The sequence below is a fragment of the Filicampus tigris genome, chromosome 8, assembly GCF_054856515.1.
Source record: "Filicampus tigris isolate MCC_2025a chromosome 8, RoL_Ftig_1.0, whole genome shotgun sequence".
Taxonomy (NCBI): domain Eukaryota; kingdom Metazoa; phylum Chordata; class Actinopteri; order Syngnathiformes; family Syngnathidae; genus Filicampus; species Filicampus tigris.
In genome coordinates, this window is record NC_141224.1 from 19,655,970 (window position 1) to 19,673,516 (window position 17,547).

General features: G+C 39.4%; 1 protein-coding gene across 4 annotated transcripts in view; it reads right to left on the reverse strand.

The window, feature by feature from the left end:
* The window catches only part of vps13b (vacuolar protein sorting 13 homolog B), a 333,295-nt gene that overhangs the window by 278,346 nt on the left and 37,402 nt on the right, over nucleotides 1-17,547 (reverse strand). For all 4 annotated transcript variants that reach the window (XM_086037277.1, XM_086037279.1, XM_086037278.1 and 1 more), the window contains 7 exons: nucleotides 16,066-16,161; nucleotides 15,209-15,331; nucleotides 14,094-14,231; nucleotides 10,059-10,146; nucleotides 5,206-5,391; nucleotides 2,367-2,536; nucleotides 324-518 (listed from right to left, as the gene is read on the reverse strand). In XM_086037277.1, the coding sequence (XP_085893403.1) occupies nucleotides 324-518; nucleotides 2,367-2,536; nucleotides 5,206-5,391; nucleotides 10,059-10,146; nucleotides 14,094-14,231; nucleotides 15,209-15,331; nucleotides 16,066-16,161 (996 nt within the window). The remainder of the gene's footprint in view (nucleotides 1-323; nucleotides 519-2,366; nucleotides 2,537-5,205; nucleotides 5,392-10,058; nucleotides 10,147-14,093; nucleotides 14,232-15,208; nucleotides 15,332-16,065; nucleotides 16,162-17,547) is intronic.

Genomic DNA, 17,547 nt, shown 5'->3' on the forward strand with positions numbered 1-17,547 from the left:
TGGAAATGTAACATGAAAATAACCTTTTAGTAGTTCAAAAAACATTCTAGTGTAGGACATTTAAAGTGGAAGTCAACCCAAACATATTTTTACAAGAACATGTTCTATGCAGGCCCACTAGTTGAAACAAGGCATTCTGATAAACATTGCGTTTGTGGAATATAAATTAATCCACCAGTTTTTAGCCATCTCTGGGGGCGACCATTTTGTCACTTCTGTCTACTCAAAATGACACCACAGTTGCCCAGGGCTCAGGTAACGACCAATCACAGCTCACCTGTTTTCTGTTAATCAATACAACAATTTAAAATTGTCCTATTTACCTTGAGGTAAAAATGTGCATAGCAGTGATGTAGGAGGTTGTCAGGAGGCTGGTTGATAGCACTAACAGTGCTGACCAGTTCCAGTGCGTACATCGGCACCGAATGTTCAACATTAACTCTCTCCACCTGGAACTGTACAGATGGTAGGGGCCGCACTGGATGAAATGCTGATATGTTGACCAGTCCTGGTGCAGTCTAGGAAAATAAAAATGGAGGGAAACAACAATGTAAATGTAAATATCCATATTGCAAAAATTGGTTGTTCGGTATTTTTTTTAGCTGTCTTTGTGTAACCCTGGTTACACTTTTGAATATAGATGAAATAAAATATTTTTACACATATACGTATGTGTGGAGGTGTGTGTGTGTATGTGTGTGTTCTTGCGTTTACATACTGAGTGTGTACATGGGTTTGTATATACTGTATATATACTGTATGTGTGCGTACACATACATACAGTGCATACACATTTACAATACACACATACACAGAGTATATGTGTACAATAAATATACAGTCCCATCTAAAAGTATCGGAATGGAAAGGCCAATTCCTTATTAATTCATTGATCATACTATACTGTTGAATAGTTTGGAAACTCGGAGGGGTTAATCAGAACAGTCCTAATATCAGTCCTGGGATCTACAGACTTAGTTCAATTAGTAGAGCCAAGAGATCAAAGTAAACATGGAGAAGCTGCATTTAGCTGTTATGCTGCACACAAATGGAATAACTACAGTTTTTAGGAACATCCGCCTCAATGCCTTGTGAGAGAGAGTATGGACTATAGCACATGGTGGGTGTGACGTATTTCCGGTAAAATCTCATAAGGCATCGCCCTTTCCGATCATGCCCAGCGCCATTGTTTTGAAGCCGTTTTACTTCAGAGAATTTCTATCAATTGTCAACGTCTTGGGGTATTTTTCTGGATTATATTTATGTGTGTGGTTGCTCGCATTCGTGAAGAACGGGTCAAAGGACAGTACATCGAGCCATCACTGCTGTGTGCCTTCCCAGATATTACAGGTTGTACATGGTGTTACTTCGCTTTGACGAGCATGGGGGCAGTGGGTTGTTAACATTCACAGGAATGAATTTGTAGTTACAGAGAGCGCCAAAGTCTGTTCTCGGCATTTTTTCCCCCGCTGATGTAATAATACAGCCGTCAACCACACAAGGGTGCCGTTTGTTCAACTAGAAGTCCCAGCCTTAATTTTGACAGCTCTCAAGCTTTTGATGTGTTGTTATTGTTACTCTTTTTGCATAGATTAACGATGTTCCTGGCCTTTCAACTTTTCCTGTTTGTATAAATATTATTCTCATGCTGCCATTTTATTGTATTACAAAATATAAAAATATTTCAGCGTATTATTTCTGCGCCAGTTTCCATAGCAACCACCTTTCATCGACAGCATTGATTTTTGAGAAAAGTCACCATGGTGAGTAAAAAAAAAAAAAAAACTGTTATACAGTAGAGGAAGCATTATAACTCTTTCAAAATGTTGACATGGCTGAGTCCAAGCAAGATCAGCCCTCCATCCAGAGAAGAGTTGCTGACGGTGACACAGTTGAATTATTGTTGAATTATTATTATTGGTAGGGAGTAAAATATTGTCTGATACATGTAATAAAGCGGACAACAACAGGCTCTGTCTGAAGCCCCACCACCTAACACCCCCCCCCCCCAGCTTATTCAGCCGGAGAAGGACGGTGTTAGAAGTACGGCGTGATAAATAATACACGGACAGTCGGACACGAGGATAACTTCCGTGTTGTCAGTTTACTGCAGCGACTTGTATTGTGACAGCAACCACGTCAAACGCATGAGGGCCGATTAGTGGGCCGGACTAAAATCCACTTCCAGCTATGCTTAGTCCAGCCATTTTTTTTTTTTTTTTATTTGTCGGCCCCACCCCACCCCCCCTAAAATGGGCATCCGGCCGTGTCGGAGGGTCCGACCGGTCCGGCCCAGGGACAGATTGCCCACCTCTGGTAAAATGTAACATTAATAACAAAGGTCTTGAGTATATTTTTCCACTTACCTTGCCTCCTATGATGACAGGCATTAGCATGTGAAGAAGGTTGAATTCAGCCATAGAAACTGTGACTGAGACTTGGAGTAGTGTGAGACAAGTGAGTCTGGTGGGGATAAATTCCTCTAACCTTGAAATCTCTTCTGGAGTGACCGGACAACAACTCTCCTCCACCATTTCTGGGGACATGATAAAATCTGTAAGTAATACTAGTAATAATAACACTGTAATAATCAACACATTTTTTGGTTCGTCACCGGAATCGCCACTAACTGGGTCAGTACTGACGGACCTTCTCAGTCCATTACTGAAGAACTCCCGTTTTGCTGATGACTGACGGAAATGTGTGCCATGTTTCTTGTGTGTTTGTTCACGGGGGTGAATATATATGGGGGATGCGTCGAGCTGACTGCAATGATTATGGGATCATCTCATTTCTCTAGTTGTACGTTCCTAGGTCCTCACTCCTTTGTTTACATGCTAGCGCCTCCCACCAGAAATTCAATCAAGGAGGGAGGAGGTAGAAATGTTTTGGGGTAATGAGACGATGGCTACTTGATGTCATCATTTGATGGACAGGTCTGCTAAAGATGACGTCAGGTCATTAATAACTGGTGTCACAAATGCACCGATGCATGTCATACTTATTACTTCCACCACAAATGTCCACTTCATGCTTTATGTTTCAAGTGGGATTAAATTAAAGTCAAATATCAACACTGTAAGGCTTCACAATATTTCAGATGCGCTGGGGCTTGTATTACCTTCAATTGGTTGCCATAAGAACAGAACTCAACCAATCTTCTTTGAAACTAACATTTTACATAAGCATATATTTGCATATAAACCTTTGTGGTTATGTTTTTCAGTTAAATCTTGGTGAAATAACTTAATTTTTGAATACCGGTATTTTGTAAACAATTACTTCTGGTTTGGATCACGTATACCGGTATAGGTACCAGATCGCCTCGGGTGGTCAGAATCTGCGAGTGGGCCAGTGCCTGTTGATGACATCATGCTATATGATTGGCTAGAAGACAGCAGGATGACGCAGAACAGGGTTCTCAAACTCCGGTCCTCGAGGGCCACTTTCCTGCCTTTTTTAGAAGTTTCTCACCTGCAACACACCTGATTCAAATAATTGTCTTATCAACAAGTTCTGCAGGGGCCTGATAACGATCCGGATCATTTGAATCAGGTGTGTTGCGTGTTGCAGGAGGAAACCTCTAAAACATGCAGGAAAGCGGCCCGTTAGGACTTGAGACCCCTGACGTAGAAGATTGTAGGTGGTCCATTTCGCAGAATTGGGGTTGTAGTTATTGGGAGAAACCACAGACAAATTTTGCGAAGGAATCAATTATTACAAGGGATTTGAGTACCGCTTCTACTATTTTTTTTTTTTTTTTTTTAAATCACTTATAAATTGATTTATTATTGCTTTCGACATTTTTAAAGAAAATGTGGAATTTGCAGCCACAGGTGGTAGAGGTAATGAGTTTTATTTAATGCGGGGCCAATGGGTGTATGCTTTTAATTCTATGGTGTGAGATCACTGCCACTATTAATAACAAGATGTATTTTTTCAAATATAAACATTGAAACTGATATTTGGTCAAATAAATAATCCCAGACTGTACGCCATAAAATAAAATAATCTACCGACTGAAATTACTTTACAGACGTTGGAAAAATAGGTTTATATTGCCAATATTTGTTCCCACTAAAAGACCTGCTTTATTGCTTTACGTTCTATTGATAGAGATCTGACATTAGTACATGTTTTAATGCAAAAATAAAGAACATCTCAATATTGCAGTACATTTAGTTTTAATTCTCTGCGAGGCTCGATGTGAAGTGAAAGAACAAACGCTAATAAAGAAAACAAGAGCACTTCCTGACTCTTATTTAATTAGGTGTATTATTAAAGAACAGTTATCAATAGAAAAGTCAATATTACAGTACAGTTAATTATTCTCTCTATTACAAATGTACCAACGTTTAAACCACAATGTGAACTGAATTAAATTCTAATAAAGAAAACACAAGCACATCCCGACTCAAATCGAATGGGATGTAATGTAGTCAGTCCGATTGGAGTTGCCGTAGTATGACGTTATCGACAGGCGCATGCCGCGGACCCTATCTGACCACGCAAATTGATCTGGTACCTACACTGGATGTTTTTCAGAAAGAGAGAGAGAGAGAGAGAGAGAGCGAGAGAGAGAGAGAGAGAGAGAGAGAGAGAGAGAGACGAGAGAAATGTGTCAAGTGATAGACAAAGCAAAAGATTCAAAATTTTTGGATTCAGTTACTAGCTAAGGAAAGGAGAGAAGGCCCGAAATGGCTGAGATTAGCGACACATATAGGGAAGGTGAAAGAACACACAAATAATATGTTGCAATAGTCATAAGAGTGAGTAACAACCCAATCTTGTATCATCTATCACAGATGCTAAGCCAAACCTAAAGATTTTATTATTTCAATATAATGAGAATTACTGCTTTAGATATTACACAGACACACATTCCATATTCTTTCACAACATCCCAGGGATGAACTCAAGAGTGTTGCAGGGCTGATCACTACAGAGGTGTTCAGCTCAACCTCCCTCATACGGTCTAAAAGGTCACTACTTTCATGTACAAGGACGTGGTGAAAGATGGGTTGTGCAAGGAAATAATGTGATGGAGATATTGGAAAGTGCAAACTTGTGTCGTTTCTGACCACTGGCAGAATGAAGCAGAAATTGAATTGAGAGAGTAGAATTAACTCTCTGATATGAGTTGTCCAGTGTGCTGTGTAACTCCAGAAAACCAACAATGCAAGTGTGGACAAAGTGATACCTTACCTTGCTGCGGTTTGCAATAAGGTTCATACTCGTGGTCCATGGCGCAGGTGACCATTTTAAGTATACGGTGGACAGCGCTACTGTGCAGTTTGATGTCTAAAGGTCCAACCACAAGTCTCTTGATGGATGCTTCTTGAATAGTTGGCACTACCTCTTCCACATTCACCACAGAGAAGTCCTGAGTGTCTACAAACAGAAAAACACATTATGTAGCCCAAATAATCTTAAGTTTAGACATTGCCACATTTGGTAAATTCTATGCTTCCAAATTGTGGAAATCAGTACTGGATAGGTCACGTTCTGTTCCTGTATGACAATACCACAGTATAAAAAGAGAAACCAAGCAACGCCTGAGTTGATGATGATGCAGCTACAGTAGCATGCGCCAAGCACATGCCCTTAATACACCTTAATCAATGCAGACTAGTTCGAGTACCAGACTACTCCCTCTCCACGCCCCCACATAAATATGCAAATTAGTATAAACAAGGCTTGTTGGTGGGAATAATCATGCTGCATGATCAGATAATCCCATTTTCAAGACATGAGTCACCAATGGAAAAAAGAGGAACTTAACAAAATGTGACCTGGAGACACTTTTGAACAAAGATGAAGACCGAAAAACTGTCGTTTTTGGCACACTGTCTACGAGAGTAAACAACACAGTCAATAACGAAAACCTTTGGAGATATGTCGGCCGCCACCGATGGTAGCTGAATGCCAATGCATCAGTTTGTGATCTGCGGAGATTTAAATTTAAAGCAAGGTCTGCCCCCAGCACGCATCCCCACCACTGAAAATATTACCGGACATGTCCACCGCCCATAGTATATGGCATATTGAATATGCTTGTTGAATTTTGTGATTGATCAGACTATTCGCCCCAGGCATCCTGTGATTTGCACGGCACTTCTTTACAGATCTGTGAATTTTTGCCTACCTTTACATCCAATTATAACCAACTGCGCATCTTTATTGTTCATCTGAGTATCTTGCACATCACACTGAGAAATGACTTTTTCTCATCAATAACGATTTCCCAGCTGCTATTACAATCATAGATAACTCAAATGTTAGATTGCAATTCAAATACACAACAGTTTCCTTGACAAAGTATTCCGGATATGTGTGTAAAATCTCAACACATCACATAAATATATACAGTGGTAGCTCTACTTACGAATGTCTCTAAATGTGAGATTTTCAAGTTACGAAACGCCTCAACAGGAAAATATTGCCTCTTGTTACGAAAGAAATTTCAAGATACGAAAGGTAAAAATACTGTATGGGCTGCCACTCGCAGCTCCGTCGTTTCCAGAACGCAACATACTCATAGGTGCTCTGCCATTGGCTAGCCTAGCATCTTTCTGGCATCCCATTGGCTAAGAGTGACCTCTACCGCATGTGTCTATGTGTGCAGATAGACAGGTAGATAGATAGATATGTCTATGCAGCGTCCTCGTCATTCGCCCCTCGGGCCATGAGGTGTTTGTTTAGATAGACAGGTAGATAGATATAGATGTGAAAGATGTGTCTATGCAGCGTCCTCGCCATTCGCCCCTCGGGCCATGAGGTGTTTCGATAGTTTGACGTGAATTAGAAACGAGGAAAAGAAAAAAAAGAGAAAATCGTTTTTTTTTTGTCCATACAAACGAAGCTAGAGATAATAGAAAAGTATGAAAAGGGGATGCGTTTGGTTGATCTCGCCAAAGACTATGACAGTCGCCACGTTATTAAATCAGTTCTTTACAAAACACCACGCAAAAAACACTTCTGAGAGGGAACATGAACCAAAGAGGGCAAAAAGCGATGAGGACAGCAATTAAAAGGTAAACGACCATCATTTTTATTCTCTACTCTATTCTTTTTTTTTTTTTTTTTTACATTATGCACAACTCTCATTCATTGTGCAATAATCTAATTGTAACATGTTTGTGTTACATGTTTTGATGCATTTTTATGCTTTATAAAAAATGTAAGTCTGAATATTGTGGGGCTTGGAACGTTTTAGGGCATTCACATGGAAAACACGTCTCTACTTATAACATTTTCTACGTAAGTAATTTCTTCCAGAACCAATTAATTTCGTAAGTAGAGGTACCACTATATATACTTTTTTATAGCGCCCCCTTCAAGCCCCGGCGAAAACTCCACCACTGCCCAGTATCACCGCTACAACTTGCCAATGGCTCCAAAGCAAGAAAAATATGTGTACGCCAGCCAAGGAGTTGCCGTGGAGCACCGCACATTCCCACGGTCATTTCAGAGAGTGGAAAGATGCGTGTGCCACGTTTTTGTGCGTAAGCACCCTTTGAATCTGAGGCCCATGGCCACTCAGCTGGAGTCAAGCAACAAAAAAGTGAATACCATTATTGATGTTTGTAGAACATAATTGAGACTGCTGAAACAGTTGCTCTTGCAATTGTCCGCACCTTTATTTGCTAAAAATAAGAAAAATGACCGATATTGCACTTTCCTAAAAGGGGCAAAAAATCTCAAGGTGTTGATATTTTAAGTGTCGTTAAATCTGTCCCAGTTTACACTTTATTTTCCTTTGCTGACGTGGATCACAACTTTAACACTAACGTACATATTTAACGGTCATTTTTGGCAAATACACTTTCAGACTATTTAATTGTAAACCAAATTCCTCTTCAAGCGATCGAATGGACAGAGTTGTTTTTTTGCACAGGCTACACCATTTAATTAGAAAGAGACAAAGTTCCCCTACTGCCAAAATTAATACCAATGCAATAAAACTATTTAATCAATGTCTTAATCAAGCAAAAAATAACCTCTACTTTGGACAAATTTAGCACAAAATTGGGCAATTGCAATGGTGTCGAGTGGTGTTGTGCAAGGATTTCATACAGCCCAAAGGAATCAGCTCACACAGCATTAAACCCTTGAATGATGAGGATACCAAATGTCCACTCACACAGCTGTCCCTTCAGTCTCTGCAGGCCTCTGTTCCAGAGGTTCACTTAAAAGAGTGTGCTCCACAGCAATAAAAGTGAAGAAATTAAAAATAAAAGGGGTGGATGAATGGAAGACAGGGAGTGAGAGGACAAAGGGTCACAACTTGCTTTAAGTTCCACCACCACACAGAACATTCTTTTCGTTTAGAAGTGAGGACAAAGTATAACCTACTTTCTGAACTAAAACGGTTTGCTGATGGAGAATATATTTTTGAGATTAAACAAGGGCCAACTGGCAATGCCACTTCCTGTTTCCTTCTTCAGTTAGATTTCACTGGGAAGGATTAGGCCTAATATCAACCATATGGCTACAGTTGAAGAGTCAGTGACATAATGTGCGGCAGTCTATATAGAAAGGATTCAAACAATTGAAAAAGTGTCTACGTTTCTCAAGATTAACAGGAAAGTTACTTGAATTTGAAGTCAATAGTCAGTGTCACCTGGGTCGGTTAGTGTTTCAGTTGACTCAGAGTTTATGTTGGTCCTGTGGCAATAGAGACTAATTTGTTTGGATGACACTGGATCTGGTCCGTGTGCGGGAAGGAGGGAAACATTGACGGAAGAGAAGCATTCCATTTGACAAGGTAACCGCAGTCATCCCACAGGAGTACTGACACTATTCCTACTGTAAAATATGACTGACAATTAAAGATGACAGTACCATTTTTTTTTAATATTACATTATCATCTAACAAAGTTATTTACTCACCCATACAGAAATAAACTAGGACTGCTTTTGCTTCCTACAATCAACAGCCACCTTTTTTTTTTCACATAAGATTCTATGACTAGAGTTTCTTACAAGATTGCGTTCTTACCAAATTGGCTGGACTTGACACACAGTCATGTGTTTTTAATCAATGTATTAATTTAGTAAAGTTATTTCAGCTTTTAATTGCCGTTTTGGAATCGATAAAAGTACTATGTCCAACTTTTGTACAAATTTGCTAACCTAAATTCTTGCCAAAATCCATTCCAAATCTCCAGAAGGAGGATCATTTATTGTCCAGGTGTTGAATCATGCACAATAGGCCTCTGCAAACTGCACGATAAACGACAGGCAATTTGGCAAGAATTCAACTTCAAATAGATTCCACTTCAACATTTGTCTGTCAGACTGGATTGGCCCTTGAATCAAGCCAAAACCACATGGTCTCTCTGGAGTTCTGAGCCGATATAAATCTTTAATGTCAGTCAGACTTCATCATGTCTGAGAATCCCTCTTATGAATTTACATTATATATAGCCAACAAATTCAAATACTTAGCAATCCCACAGTATCACACAAACACATTTGCAGGTCCAACAAATTATTTCAGTCAGACAAAAATTTTACAACTCAATGGAAACGTTGGGTCTTTCCGACTTAAACACTGAGTGCTTTAGTTCAAGAATGAGGAAGCCCGCCCGACGCTGTACATTTGCCAAAAAGAGTGACATCTTATTAGGCAATACGCTCCTAGTATTCACTTTCTTAAGGTCTTACAGGTAGAGAGACGGGAGGAACAGTGTTTCAACAAGCAGTGAGGAGACTGAAACTCAAATATGTGTCAGTAGACTAAACACTGTTGTGACAGTTGCCCTCCAGGTAAGTTGAGGGTGAGAGAAAGGACAGCAAGGGTCAAGGACCAGGTGGCTGTGACTCAAACAAGACGATCTCTTTATTCAAGTCTCCAGGGGGCTTGCTTGATGGAGAAGAGGGAAAGGGAGAAAAAGAAGGATGAAGAAGGAGAATGCAATAGAAAGCCCAAGACAGATAGGAAGAAAGGCAGGGCAAGCCAGAGCAAAAGAGAACATGACAAGGATAAAGAAAACGAGAGAAGAGGTGGCAAGGTTAGCAAACAAACTGTGAGGAGGAATGATTTGAGACAATACCTTTGCTGCTGCTGTTCTCCATTGTGTAGAGGTAATCCAAGTAGAAAGCACCAAAGCGCTGCATGCCTGCTATCTCTGTGTAGGTCTCCTGTCAAACAAAAGACGAGTTGAATAAACATGGCAGTGAGGGAGCAAACAAGCTGATAGCCTTCAAGAGTGGCAATGACTGGGGTCATCTTGGATACGACAAAGATGGGTAGAAAATCCCTGATTTAAAAAAAAAAAAAAAAAAACTCATGAGGGGTTGATCTTTACATTTTCAGAGGCTTTCACATAATAAGTTAGGACAAAATAAAACAGAAAATGTGATGGGTTTTGGCACACTTCTACGCCATGCTAATGAAAGATTTGAAAACGGCTGTGTACACACAAAACTGGGGCTGAAAGTTGCTTACACAAATTTCTATACAATGTGATTTGTGTTAAAAAAAAAATCCTTCGCAGGAGAAGCATTTTTCATACCAAATACGCAATTGGAGTGAATGGTAACCACTTTCCATAATACTCTTCAAAGTGAAAAGGTATGAGCTGGGTTATATCTTAAATAGATCAGTCATCTTAATATTTCTTCAACATCGAAAAAGACACCACCAAGATGCAACGATTCAATTTTCATCACAAATCATGATCATCATAACCATCATCATTTGTCTTCAAAATATTATCCAACCATTTTCTTTAGCGCTTGTCCTCATTCGAGTCGCAGATGAACTGGAGCCTATCCCAGGTGGCTTGGGCAAGTGTTGGTGTATCCTAGAATGGTTGCCATTCAATCGCAGGGGACACATACTCATACCCTATTTTATTTTCTGTTACATAACAACAGAAAAAAATAAAGGGCATTATTGTTTCTTGATTAACTCATTCACTGCCGTTGACGTATTCACTTGTGTTTTCACAGTCCAGCCATTCAATCCCAGGAACTTAATCTTATTTTTTTCAAACGTTAGGGTAAAAGAAAGAGAAAATGTCTGGCAGTGAATGAGTTAAGATTTGAAATTATAGTTATTTGCAATCCTGAATAGAAAAATGAGTTTGAATGTTGTGCTTGTTTAATTTCTGACTTCGTTGTGAAGCCTAGTGAGCTGGCCCAAATCTAAAAGGTGAATTCACTCTGAAATTCCTCATTCCAAGTCCACACTGAAGTACTCCATGATGCTGGATTGTCTAGTTTTGTTTTGACGACAGGTGGTTGGAAAAAATGTGGAAAGTGCTGCATATACATATACTGTACTGAATTGAGATCCAGGGGTGGATACGTATAACATTGTATAAGATCTGGCAAGGTTATTGTGGTGGGGAGTTTTGTTTGCCAATGTGTCTGCTCTCTACCTTGTTCTCCTCTCTCAACATCGGGCATGTTGTTTACATCCAGGCACCTCTACCAGTGTCGGCAATAAGTATTTGTGGGTCATGTAAAAAAATGTTACTACAAAGTAACATTGCTACTTTTACATCAGCCTGTATTCATTTTTCATACAAAAAGGGTATCATCCAAGGTGTAAGTAGAGAGGGCTACAGACCAATTTGGGTCAGTTTTGGTTCCAAAGAGCATCTTTCTAAGTTGTGACTGTGCGGGAGTGGAAGAGTTGGCGATTTTCCGTGTCGCACTGAAACTTAGCAATGCATGCACAGCGGCGTAATGACGTCACCCATTCACACAAGCTTTCACACGCACCAAAAGTACATTTCCGGTTTTGAAGCAATCGAGCCCCAACCAAATGCGTAGCAGCCCGCCACCAAGCCGCACAAATACAGTCCATGAAATATATTGTAACAACGGTAAAGCCGCGCACTTCCTAGCATGCTTTGACTGAGCGTGGAGTGATGGATTTCTCTTGTGCTGGCGCCCGGCAGTGGCTGGCGATGAGCCCCGCACCAACTTCGTAGCGCCAGCACAGAGAAAGAAGTGCATCTTTCCTCAATGAATCAAAACATGCTGGTGAGTGTGGCGCTTTACCACAGTTACAATATACTGTATATATACATTGTTTTTTAGAACAAGATTTACCATGATGTGACGTCACCTTTAGTTGACATTTGCATGAAATGAAGAAATCGAGGTCAATACCCCACCACATCAAACTAATGATATAAACAGTAAGAGGGTAATGAGTTTACAGTACAGTATTTCGAACAAGTATTCATACCCCTTGAACTTCTTCACATTTTGTGACCTTACTTGAGTATATTTGATGAAGATTTTTTTTTGTGATAGACCAACACAAAGAAGTATATAATTTTAAGTGGAATGAAAATGATATCGGTTCACAGTTGCTCTCGATCCAATCCAGCTGAGTTTTTTGATAAGATTTCAGTGTCTAGAAGAGCAAACTGGTCAAGACATACCCCAAAAGACTTGCAGCTGTAATTTCAGAGAAAGGTGGCCCAACAAAGTATTGACACAGGGAGGCTGAATACAAATGCACACCAAATTTTTCAGATTTTTATTTGCCTAAAATTGTGAAAACTATGTATCACTTCCATTCCACCTCACAATTATGTGCAACTTTGTGCCGATTGATCATCAAAAACAAAAAGTGTGGTTGTTAAGTGGAAAAATCTGAAAAAGCTTAAGGTGTATGAATACTTTAAGAACACTTTTTCTGGGCACAGTATATTGTATGGTATGTTTGAGTTTTTTTTAACGCGCTACAACAAATACCTTAATATTGCACCGCGCGAGCACTCACTACAATGAAGAACCTTGGAATTTATCCCTCCCAGAAAAAAGAAAGGTAAAAGCATACAACACATTTCTCATACTCATTCAAACTAACACAAAACGAGAGTGTATGAAACAAGAGGCACACACACGTGTGCATACACACTTAACCTAACCCCAGACTAAATCTCGAGCTCTCCAAACAGAGATTTCTATGGAGTCTTATCAGGAAAGCAGGTTAATGAGTAATATTTATAAGGGGAACTCTAATAGCACTGTCATGCTTTTGGATCAAAGCCATTGGCTGATTTCAAAACCGCTAATGAATTAACACGAAAACCTTTGACTCTTTGACTTTCGAGCCTGAATAGATGGATGAATGGATATCCAAACAAATGCTTCACTGATGGTCATGAGCATTTGGGAGCAAAGTCAACACTCAAGCTGTGACAGTGGATGAAGGGAGACTGGAGTTGTCACACAATCTCTTGTGTGCTAGTTACTTGTTTAATAGGAGGAAAATTCCGCTCTATTGGGGGCAAGCAGCTGGGTGGCTAAAATAAGAAGTGTGGATTTTAAAGTGAAATAAAACATTCATGTCTTACTGATTTGTTGAGATGAGAGACTACTCAAATATACTTTAAAAAAAACCTGTATAAATACATATGTACTTAGTACCTCTGGATATAGTAACAGCTGTCATTACTTCATAAAAAACTTTATGTAATTACAATGTATCACAAGCCCAGGCAAAACACTATTATGGCTAGGTGCTAATTAACAAGTGCAGCAGTTTCATTATGACCGTGTGATTCCTTTTAATCCTCTTTGGATCATTTTGGGATTGTTTTCTCATAACTTAACAGTTTTGTAAGCGCCTAAGATGTTTTGCGGTAAAATGCGACTTTGCAATTGTGATTGCAAAGTGGTCACATGACATTGACATGAAAGAGAGAGTAGAAAGCAATCGGAGGCGTCAACTTCACACGCAACATGTTATGAGTCCAAACATAGCCAGAGAACAGCATGTCAGGGCACAATTTTACTGGAAGTGGGCCGTGTCCGTACTATGCACTCACGCAGCTGTTGTAGCTTTGCGCCTTAAGATAATTAAATAAAATGGCAACTTCAGCGACAGTGGCTCAACAACAACAATTGCTTTCAACACAAAGCAACATCAGGCAGTTAGTCTCAAGTGTTGATGAACCCCAAGTAAATGGTGTACTTAATGTTTGGAAGACTGCTTTGCTGATAAACAAGTTTCAAGTTTAATTAAATGCCCAAATAATTTGAGCAAAAATATATAGGAATAAAAGGCTCCGATGACTACGACAAAAAAGTTGCTACAGTACTTTGGTGAGTTAAAAGACCTTATGAGTAACAGAATCCAGGATGAACTCAGCCCTGACGCCATTGTTCTCTGGACTGCGGTAGTCAAACAGAGAGTTGGTAAGGTAGGTCATTCCTTTGCTGTTTAGGGTGTCGCCACAGCTGAAGAACACCGCATCCTGAAGGACGGCAAAGACAAAATAACAAACAGGCAAAGGATGTGAGAATTGAAGAACAGATACGGGAAAAGAAGAAAATCGGGGGTACCTCAAGTCACTAACTTAACTGGTTCGGCGACCTTGTTTGTAACTCAAAACGTTCGTAAATGCAGGTAAATCTTCCCATTAAAATGTATGGAAATGCACTTAATCTGTACCAGCACCCAAATTGTGTTATATATATACATTTTGTGATATAAATGTTATTCTAATTTCAATTGTTGTGTGGTTGAAAATACATATGGTATTTATAAATATAAGCAAGAACATAATTTATTATGAAGAAATAACTCGATATAAACATAAGTGCTTATTGTGATTTAAATTTAAATGAGGAGCGGAGAAGGCCAACAGTTCCTCCAATGAAAAAGAGTCTCCTTGTCCTGTCTATTATCTAGTTGTTGTTTCGACATACGTAAAAATCTTTTTGCATTAATACGTAATCTAGCTGTCTATATTGGTATTTTGGGGCTTTTGCAGCCAGCAGTAAGCTTGCGGGAAGCACAGCACTAATCTGTCCGCTCATCCATGCTGTGACGGTTCGCATAACTAAAAATGTATGTAACTAGAGGCATATTTTTGACAGGTTTCGTGCGCATCTTGAAATGTTTGTAAATAGGGTTAGTCCTTCGTAACTCCAGGTTCCACTATACCAATTTATGGAAGAATTTGACTGGCCTTTCAGGTTCTGTAGGTAGAGACCGATACTTGTGTCTATACGGTGGGTTGTTTTTTGTTGGGTTTTAGAAGTAAATGCTTAACAACTAAACAAGAAAGCATACACTGCATTGAAGAAAATGGAAAGCGCATAATATTGCGCCTCCCTTCTTTAACCAGCAAAGTTTAAGTTAAAGGCAACCGCATCCCAGGCTCAACTTTCCTTGTTTTTTCACACCAAATGTTCTTGGTCTTCATTTGTGGCTTTAGGTTTGTCTTACCTCTTCAGTTCGGTTCATGTTTTCTTCAAAATCCCGCACTCCCATGATGCCTTTCAGACAGAGAGCCCGGCAGCCCACAAAGCCAATCTGACAGTCAAAGAAGGGCTCTCCTTTCATAAGCACCTCAAATTAAGAAAAAATAAAAAGGGGGAGAAAAGTCAAACCTAAACACTTATGCAAAACATCCTCAAACAACTCATTTAGCCTGAAACCTTTGACAAAATTAAATTTGTCTCAAATTGCTAGAGTTTAAAGGAAAACAAGAACAGTATGAATAAGTTAAAAAAGTCATGACTGAAAACTACACAATGTTCCTGATGTTGACCTAAAACAAATGTATAGTAAGCATACACAGAACGTAACATCTTGCTACACACAATAATTGGGAGGCCTAGCTCTCTGAATCATTTGGCTTTTCATTTTTGGTCCGAGTTCAGACTTCAGACTACTCGCTACATCTTCCAGAGAAAGCATGAATTACAAAAATTGTCTTTGGAAATGTTGTAGAACTATTACATCTGGTAGAGAGCTTAAACACAGAAGACACAGTTCTATTCCAACCAGGTAATCAGAGAAAAACTTCTATCTACACCAAGGGAGAAATGCAGAAATGATCAGACTCAAGGCACAGATTTCACTAGACTCACAACTGGCCAGAGATAAGTGACCAGGGAGGCTTTATAAATACAGTTTGAGATGGAAGTATGTTGATGATCTATTCCAAAGTAAATATGGCAGCAATTTAAAACGAAAAAAAATTAATGAGAGGGGATCAAAAAGGAAGAAAATATAGTTATACGGTTTAACCATCAGGAATCTTGGAGGGTAATTGCAAGATAAATAAAGATGATTCTTACCTCAAGAGTGATTCCCTCTTGTTCCAAGCCCAAGACCTCTCTAGACTTAACCTTCTGAGGACTGTAGTAGCTGCTCTCTGCCTGGGATTCTGTCAGCTGACACAGTGGAGAGAGACCATCGTCAGAACGTCATGTTTCGCAAACTAAGCAGCCTTGACTGTACTATTTAGAGTAAACCATTTTTCAAATGCTAGTTTCATAAAAGGGCAAATTCAGTCAAAGAATAAATAAATCTTAGGCTAGGTTCACACCGCAGGCAAATGCGACCCAGATCAGATTTTTTTGCCCATATGCGACCGGTATCTGATATTTTTATGGCAGTCTGTGAATGGCTCAATTCCGATTATTACAAATCCGACCTGGGTCGCGCTTTCATAAATCAGGCATGTTTCCGATTTTTTGCAATGCTCCGATATTGACGTCATCCGGAGCCCAAAATGCGCTGCGCACAGGCGGAGGGAGAGTGCTGGCAACAGAGGGATCAAATCTGCAAAGTTTTTTTCAGAATCACAGTATTGACTTCATATTTGACTTTAATTTAATCGCACTTGAAACATGAAGCATAAAGTGGACATTTACGGTGATCGTAGTAATTCAGCTACGGTTCAGATCGATTCATTTTTTACGCACGGTTATGGCGTGACTTCACCGTTAGTGATGTTTCCATGGAATGAGATAGAAAAGCCTTGCCTGGTAATTTCCCCTAAACACTGTATTTATGTCTACCTCCTACCAAATTGCTTCACTGTAGAAATGCCCCGAGGCGCTGAACCACATTTACTTCCGTAAACAATACGTCATGAGTGACGTCGTCCCTTCTGCGCATGCAGGTCACTTTGGCGACGCATGTGTTCATACAGCAGACAAGACCAAGGTCGTATTTTTAAGGTAATATGAACGCTTACACAAAAAAAAATGATTTTTTCAAAAAATGTGAATTGAGCATTAAGTCCTGCAGTATGAACCTAGCCTTAGTTACAAGTTTCACTGTTCATATCTTTTATTTACATAAGCATGAACCCAAAAAGTTTGGTGTCCATAATCCAAGAAGAATCTTAATGTTTTAAGGCCAAAAAAGAATGTCATTTGAAAAAATACATTTGTTGTGGCAAAAATAAAAGCATGTGTCTAACAGTGTGTGTTTCTGAGTATTCAGTCACATTTGGCTTCTAACAACATAAACATAATAAATAAAAAATATACAAATTATATGATTTTAAAAAACAAACAATGACAAAAGTTTGAAGCAAAATATTGTTTGAAACATAAACGATCCTTTGGGTCACTTCCTTTACAAAATTTTGATCTAGTACAAGTACTGTACTTTCATCAAATCACAATGCATCAAAGTTTTCTGGGAGGCCCTGTGATTACTCTTTGGGGAATGGCAATCAGAACACAGCTAAAGCCCCCAAAAATTTTATCGTTAATGTAATATAGGGATTGTTCTGCATAACGTTTACGTGCTCCACAGAGTGAAGT